This window comes from Cucumis melo, chromosome 1, assembly GCF_025177605.1.
Source record: "Cucumis melo cultivar AY chromosome 1, USDA_Cmelo_AY_1.0, whole genome shotgun sequence".
Taxonomy (NCBI): domain Eukaryota; kingdom Viridiplantae; phylum Streptophyta; class Magnoliopsida; order Cucurbitales; family Cucurbitaceae; genus Cucumis; species Cucumis melo.
This window is the reverse complement of record NC_066857.1, coordinates 11962551-11971286: the sequence shown is the minus strand read 5'-3', so window position 1 is coordinate 11971286 and position 8736 is coordinate 11962551. Positions and strand designations below refer to the sequence as shown.

Sequence of the window (8736 nt, the reverse complement as noted above, 5' to 3'; positions counted from 1 at the left end):
ATGCCCCTTTGGGGTATATTGCTTACTAGTTTAGGTTTAAATCATATGTTTTTAGAATTATAGAAGATCAACTATAAAATGATTGAATTTTGGGCCGAAGATGGATGAGTTGTAAGATTAATATTTCTTAATACCAAATTTTGGCAACTACGAAAAGTTGAAGCGTTACTGTTTTTAAGAATTCAATTTGCATTCAATTTTAGAGAAACAGGGAATTGCTCTCATGTATTTATTAACGACTTTCCTTTCATAAAGTTGATGAAGATCCCATGTTATTTCGTGCTCATTAATAATTTTGTAGGATTCATGATACGGAACCAAACAATCTTGATAATTTTATTACGTCTATTTCAGATTAGATGGATAACCTTATTTTTCTTGTATGTTATAACTCAAATTTTAATCTAAGACATATTTCATTTTTTTTTATTTTGTATATAATTGCTCTTCATCTTGACAGAAATTGGTGGTGTAAAATTGAATTGTGAATATGATAGGATCTTCTAACTTATTGCTTATTTATGAATCAATTTGTTAGACTCGATTGTCATCAGTATAGGAGAAGTGGTGAGCGTAATTCAGGTACAGGAATTGTAAGGGGTGGGGACTACTCAGGAGAATAGTGTACATATTTTCTCATATTTTCTGTGTGCATTGGGAGAGTTAGTTAGTCTTTGGAGTATCTTATCGAGAGTAAGAGATAGGGAGTTTAAGGACGGTCTATGATTGTGCCCTTGGAATTTTACTTTTCGATCAGTTACTATTTGAATAAAGATCGGTACCTTTCTTATTGGTATAAAGATTGGTACCTTTCATATTGGTATCGGTTGGATTTTATGTTCTAATTTCGTAGACAGTAAATGGAACATGTTGGCTGTTATTAATAAAGTGTTATATTATTATAATTTCAATAGAGCGTTATTGATTATATTATTAGTTTTGTCTTAATAACCTAAATCCAATAAACTAATATCTTAAATTGTTTGATGGATCTTGAACGATATGTACAGACATACATGAAACAATGTTCGAAATATAGCTGAAAGGATCTATAGTATAAGAATAAGGTTGGACATCTTATCCTGGTAACACTAGATGAAATTCACTCTTCTCCGACTTTGGGTAAGTAGATTGTTTATCCAAAAATTGAACAAAAGACCCTACCTTCTCTATGGAACGAGAGAAATTTTTGTTTATTAGTTGGACTATAAATAGGTTGTTCATTAAAGAAACACTGATATCTAAAAACTAAAACAAATATTTGAAAAACAAAAACAAATATTTTTTTACTGTAAAAACAAAAGCAAGTTTTTAAAAACTAGTTTTCAAAGTTTTGTTTAGTTTTATAAACTATAGATAAAAAGTAGATAGTATACCAAGAAATTTGGAGGTAGAAAGAATATCTATAAGCTCAATTTTAAAAAACAAAATGATTACGAGACAAGGACGAAATTATTAGCAAGCATACCTTAGCTATTAAAAAGATATATCAAATACAACATCATTAATCCTTCGTTAAAATCTCATCACCCAAGTTCAATTAACTTTGTTTTATTTTCATGATTACCATAAATCTTTTAAAAAATGTTCCATGTATTGAACTATGATAAAGTTCTTGCAAGATTTTGAATCTTAGTTATTGAGCAATATCATAGTCTTAAATATCAATATGGCTTTTCAACTTCTTTTAGAAGAAACACTCGCAAAAGTAAAGACAAAATTCAAAACTCATTCAATACTAATAAAAGAAATTGAACCTTTTGAATAAGAAAAAAAAAACCAATATTCTAAGGAAAAAGCAATTCCACATTACACCTCATCACAACGCCAAGATGACGTTCTTACAAACAGTAAACAAATGGAAGAGAAGGAAGAGAAGGAAGAGAGAGAGAGAGAGAGTGAGAGAGTCCCATTAGCCAAAGAAAACCCCCAAATTAAAAGAATCTCTCATCAAATTCAGCTCTTTCATATCATATTTTAACCCATGCGAGTCTTCTTTGGCAACCCACTTCTTTCCTTTTTTCCCCCTCTTTGACTTTCCATTTTCTTCAATTCCCTCTTCTCCTCAACTCCTTATAAATTCATTTCATCTTCCTCTAATCTTGCATTCCAAGTTTCCAAGTTCAAGAAGAAAAAACAAATGCCCGAGAAAGAGATTCACAATGTTGTTACAAAGCCTCGTCTTGTTGTTAGAAAGTTTCTGGCTAGGCCTCAGCATGAAGGCTTGGGCGCCATTGTTAGAAGGAGCATTGGAAGGTAATGAAATGTTAACAAATCTTTAAAGGGTTTTGAGATTTTTGTAATTTGAATCATGGGTCTCTCTCTATTTCTAGTTTTTTGTTGTGTTTTGATCCCTCTTGAATGTATCATTTGGATTAGTTTGTGGGTGTTAGAGAATAGAACTTGATCGGTTTATAATTTTTTTTCCGGTTTAAATCATGGGTCTCTCTCTGTTTTAATTACCATTTGAATGTAGCATTTGAGTTGGTGAATGGAGAGGATCTTCTTGGCTATGGTTTAGTTTAATACTTCAAATTTGTTTTTGACAGGTTTGAGCTGAAATACTTCGACCCTTTTCTGGTTTTGGATGAATTTTCTGGTGGGTCTCTCTCTACTTTTCTTCTTAGTTTTTGTGTTGAATTTGAATGGAATTGTTGGCAATGACACATATACATAACCCTTATGATATTATTTACTTCTTGAACTTTTGCAGTTACTGCCCCAGCTGGGTTCCCAGATCATCCACATAGAGGTTTGGAATTTGGATGTTTGATTTATGTTCTGATTGGTTTTTTTGTTAGGTGTTTGAGATCAATACACTATACTAACTGTGTTATAATTCTTTTGAGTTGGAACAGGATTTGAGACTGTGACCTACATGCTGCAGGTATGGCCAATTGATAATCTTACCACAAAACAAAGTTTCTTGGGTCTATTTTGATGAATGACTTTTTCATATTTTGGATTTCATATGTCGAACTGTTGTTAGAAAATACTGTGCTAAAAACAGAAATGCTAATTTTCTTCAACATAACTAGACTAAAAAAAAGGAAGAAACAAAAAACCAAGTGGCCTGATATCTCTTTCTAAAACTTTAGTGAAAATGCCTTTTGGTTCATAATAATGTAGAAACAATGAGAGATTGTTGTTTTCTAAATAGTTCACAAATCTATGATCTTGGGCTTAAAAGTAACAGATCTAAATAATAGTAGTCACCTACTTAGGATTTAATGTCTTACAAAATATCTCGACAGCCAAAGGTAGTAGAGTCAGGTAATCGCCCATCAGAGTAGTCAAAGTCTGCATAAGCTGATTCAGACACCGACGGAAAGAAAAAAGAAAAAAAGCTAAGATTCTTGTTAAGTTGAAAAGGACTCTTCACAAATCTGTAGTTTAGTATTAGATGTGACAACAACTTCTAATGAAAACGCAGTTAGTTACATGGTTCAAAGTAATAGTCGTTGAAACAGATGTTAAGGTCGTGAAGAACACATTTGATTTGACGCTATACAATTCATTTATTCACTTGTATGTTAAAAAACAAATCACAGATTGAGTCTTTCTAAAGTATTTTGGTTGTGGGGTCTTGAAAATAGACAAAACCTATTGATTGTTACTTGTTTGGGTCCACAGGGAAGTGTGACACATGAAGATTTTGAAGGCCGCAAGGGAACAATAGGTGCAGGCGATTTGCAATGGATGACTGCAGGGAGAGGAATTGTACATTCAGAAATGCCTGCAGCCCAAGGTACCCAAAAGGGCCTCCAACTATGGATCAATCTATCTTCCAAGAACAAAATGTAAGAACCATCCTTTTTATGCCTTTTTTCTTCATTTTTACAACTCAGGTATGCACGGTCCAACTCCTTGTATACTCATGGCTCACACTCGCTTATTTCTTGTAATACCTTATTCGAGCTAAAACGAGCTCCAAGTGACAATGTTAAAGTGTTGACATAATATTAAGTTTATCCTCAAGATCATATTAAATCACTGATTGACATAATATTAAGTTTATCCTCACCCGTTAACTTAAACTATTAGGTCAATCAGTGATTTAATATGATCTTGTTGGGTCTTCTAATAACTTCTAAGTCCAAAGTGAAAGGGACTTGTTAAAATTTTGATATATTATTAATCTTACTTTTACCCATTGACTTAAGTTTTTGAGTTGATCGGTAATTAAAAAATACAACAAAAGTTTAAGTAATCAAATTTCTTGGGTCTTCTACTAACTTCCAAACCCACAACTAAAGAGGAGTGTTAAAGTATTGATATAATATTAAGGTCGATAGATGATTTAACACAATAACAAAAGTTTTACATTACCAAGGTTCTCCCTTGGATGGAGATTTGAATTTAGGGAATTGAAAGGTATTTCCAAACGTTATTCCAAGTCCTTACTGCCAAATGGTTTATGCTTTTTCCACAAACAGCCATCATGATATCTCATGATTGATACTTTTCTTGTAAAGGTGCTTTAATTTTGAGTGAAGGACACTTTGTATGTGGGCAGATCAGCTTCAACAACAACCTCTTTTCTTTTGCTTGTGAATGAATCTTGTAAAATATTTGTTGTGCTGTGCTGTCTTATCAGTTATCACATTTTTGTTTTTTTCCTTCATCTTGAATTTTCCTTCTAGTTCATTAATTCTTTTAGAAGTACTTGTAATCCCAAATGGAGTTAGAACTTTGTGGACCCATAAAACAGTTCATTTGTCGGACTGTCTTGTTGGCACGTAATTTTTTTTGTCATTGAGGCTAGACGTAGATCTACTATTCACCTTCGTTAATGTCACAAGTAGTCGGGGATACTCTTAATGGATTATACCGAGTATGGAGTGTGTAATTTTAAAATATCAACATCTAATTAAAAATTTCCTAACATTTCTTACCTACCTTATGAAAAATCTAAACATAGAGAGAGAAGGTTAGATTGTTTTGGACTTGTGTTTCATTACTACGGTGTCCCACACGCTTCTTTTAACAATCTCTTACCCTTTTTTTTCTTCCAATGTTAGGATTGAGCCAAATTACCAAGAAGTTTCAAGCAAGGGAATTCCAGAAGCTTCAAAAGATGGAGTGAGAGTGAAAGTCATTGCTGGTGAGGCATTGGGAGCGAAATCACCAATCTACACAAGAACTCCAACCATGTACTTGGACTTCACTCTCAAGCCAAAAGCTCATGTCCAACAGCCGATCCCGTCATCTTGGAATGCATTCGTGTACATTCTTGAAGGCGAAGGCGTCTTCGGCAACTCAAAGGCGGCATCAACGACAGAGCATAACCTTCTTCTTCTGGGGTTCGGGGATGGTTTAGAGGTCTGGAATAAGTCAGGCAAGCCTCTTAGGTTCATTTTGGTAGGAGGTGAACCATTGAGTGAGCCTGTTGAGCAATTTGGGCCATTTGTGATGAACACTCAAGAAGAAATTGACCAAACAATTGATGATTTTGATAATTATACCAATGGGTTTGAGAAAGCAAGGCATTGGAGATCAGAAGCTGGGATTTCTCTTGGGTTCTAACTTTTTATTATTTATTTATTTTTACATAACAAAAGTCATTGTTCATAGGTTCAATCCTTTTCCCCCCTTGATCAATAGTTAATGGAAATAGTTGTATTTGTCATTCAAAAAGCTGCTTTTGTTTTTCCCTCAGCAAATTCAAATCTAACTAAGGACATGTTTGGGAGTGATTTTCTAAAAGTTAAAATCATGTTTGTCAAGTTTAAAATCATTGTGAAAAATAATTTTAATAGTTCAAAAGTCATAGTTCTAAATTAAGTTTGATTGTAGGGTGATTGCATTAATCAAGTCTTAAGTCCTAGACCTATTGATTGAATAAAAACAGTTTTTTAAGAGGAAAAAACAAGAGCTCTCTGTATTACTAGATTAGTTAAATAGCTCCAATTATACTAATAGCCTAAAGTTACCATTTTTTTTTCACTGTGGGTCACAATATTTCATAAGAAACTGGTCAAAATCTCATTCTTGCACATTTAATCTTACGGTTTTTAAAATAAATAAAGAAGAAATACCATATATGGAAAATAATTTAAATATTGAGAAATTAAAAAATCAATAAAGGAAAATAATGTAGTTTCATTTCTGATTCAAGGAGAAGATTGTGAATATAACCTATTAGAAAAAGTTAAAAGTTGAGAAATTATATGTAACTAAAAAGATTTATCGTGGATATACCATATTATATATTTGAGAAATATGTTAAAAAAGTAGTTACATATAGGAAATAGGCCTTTCAAAAAATATAACAAAACGCTAAAATATTTACATTGTATAGAACAATTCTGAAAAACAAAAAAAGCCCACAGTTCACAATGAAAAATACAAAAAATGCTCCGTCATCCACATTGTCAACAACGTGCGTAATATATTTAGTAAAGGATTCTTTAGATTTAGTTGTTTAGATTTGGATAGCCAAATATAAACGATTTATTTTTTCAATTATATTATTTAGATTTGATTACACGATAGCTTAGATTTGGTCGTTTAGATTTGACTACACAATTTCAAATATAAACGATTTTTTTTTAAATTTGATACACGATCGTTTAGATTTGATGAACGATTTTTTTCAAAATTCTTTTAGCACACGATCGTTTATATTTGTTTACATGATTGTTTATTTTTTCAAGATTATTTGGTACACGATCGTTTATTTTTTCTACATGATCGTTTAGATTTGGCTACTTCAATCTAAGCAATTTTTCTCAAGATTCTTTATATACGATCTTTTAGATTTGATTACCCTAATCTAAATGACGTAAAACAAATGGGTAGAATAAATATACTCAAATCAAATAAGAAATATATTTAACGAGCGAAATCCCTAAAATGGAGGGATAAATAACATACAAATCAAATATTAAAATGATACACATTAACTAATAATTATAAAGGTTAATTTTCATAAATATAACAAACGAGCAAAATATTTACAACCCATATAACAAAATGAAAAAGCCCATGATGCTAGCCTTTTTTTTTAAACATTCTAAGTTTGCCCTTCTTTTTTATCATCTTTCTTCTCTTTCTCTCTGCAATTTTTTTTCTTTCCATCGTCTTTTTCTCTTCTTCTTCTACAATTTTTTTAAATATTTATGTTTGCCCTTCCTTTCCATCTTCTTACTTCTGCAATTTTTCTTTCCCTTTCCATCGTCTATCTTTTTCTCGTCTTTTGCAATTTTTCTTATATTTTTTTTCAAACTATTATTTGGTTCAAGATCGTGTACCAAATATAAAAGAACTATTTTTTTTTATTTTTTTCAAATTTTTATTTGGTTGTTTAAGATCGTGTGCCAAATATAAAATATTTTGAAAAAAAATCATTGAGATATTGGATAGCCAAATCTAAATGATTGTGTACAAAAAATAGTCAAATCTAAACAATCAATGTACCAAATACTCTTAAAAAAATCGTTTAGATTTGAGTAGCCAAATTTAAATGATCAAATCTAAACAATCGTGTACTAAATATAAATGATCATGTACAAAAAAATCTTAAAAACAAATCGTTGAGATTTGGATACCTAAGTTTAAACGATCAGATCTAAATAATAGATCGTATACCAAATCTAAACGATCGAGTACAAAAAAATCTTGAAAAAAATCATTGAGATTTAACTACCCAAATTAAACGATCAAATCTAAATGTGTTGAAATTTATGTCATAAAACTCGTAGTTTAAATTACATTCTATTCAATAAAGTGTTTATTGAGGATTTATTAGTGACAATATAATACTATAATCTTGAATACAATAAACTAAAGTCTCGAGGCTATTTAGTGTGACTTGAATTTTATGTAGAGAGATAAACGTGGATCAAGTTCGAGTATATAGCATAAACACGGTCAAGATGAAATTCACTCTTACTCGCTTCAAGGTTAGTAGATAGGTTGTTCCCTTAAGGACTGAATTCAAGTCTTGATCAAAGGACCCCACGCTCTTATTAGCTTGAGAGGGATTCGGTTTATAGGTCGGACCTTAAACCAATTGTTCAATAGTGGATCAGTGACACTTAAGGAACAAGATGTAATTATTATTGAACAAAATGGTTGAAAACTTTTGCTTTTTTGAAAATTTAGAAATCACACAATCATTTTTTCTCTCCATCTCAACCCTAAATCTCAATCTTTCAATTTCTATCTCATTCTCAATTCTCTTCACTTAACGAGTTCCACAACCCACTTATAAGTCTGGAGAATAGGAGGTCAATGCTAGTGGTTGTCCCCGGTTCAAGTTCGTGAGGAGATTACGAGGAACGGGAGTCTTCGAAGGAATGTTCTTTCATTAACCCTAATTTCGTTTTAATTAGGGCATGTTAATCACTAGCTTTAGTTTAGTTGCAATTAGGGTAAAAATCCGATCTTAATACTGTTGCGTAGGTATGCTTTCCATCAAAACGATCACCAAATATAAACGATCGTGTACCAAAATTTTTTTTTAAAAATCATTTAGATTTAACTACCAAAATCTAAACGATCGTATACCAAATCTAAACGGTCGTGTATCAAAAAATCATGAAAAAATTGTTTAGATTTGTCTACCCAAATTTAAACGATTAAATATAAACGATTGTGAACCAAAGAATAGCCAAATCTAAACGATTGTGTAGCAAATAATCTTGAAAAAATCATTTAGATTTGGGTAGCCAACCCAAATATAAACGACCGTGTAGGAAAGAAGTCACATCTAAATGATCGTTTATCAAATAT

The 8736-nt window shown here is 31.5% G+C and overlaps 1 protein-coding gene across 1 annotated transcript; it reads left to right on the top strand.

The window, feature by feature from the left end:
• Positions 1-1954: 1954 nt before the first annotated feature.
• Positions 1955-5637, top strand: LOC103490102 (pirin-like protein). The gene is made up of 6 exons (XM_008449469.3): positions 1955-2256; positions 2550-2599; positions 2714-2752; positions 2859-2887; positions 3634-3800; positions 5022-5637. The coding sequence occupies exons 1-6, from the start codon at positions 2141-2143 to the stop codon at positions 5524-5526; spliced, it is 906 nt and encodes a 301-aa protein (XP_008447691.1). The 5' UTR covers positions 1955-2140; the 3' UTR covers positions 5527-5637.
• Positions 5638-8736: the final 3099 nt, after the last annotated feature.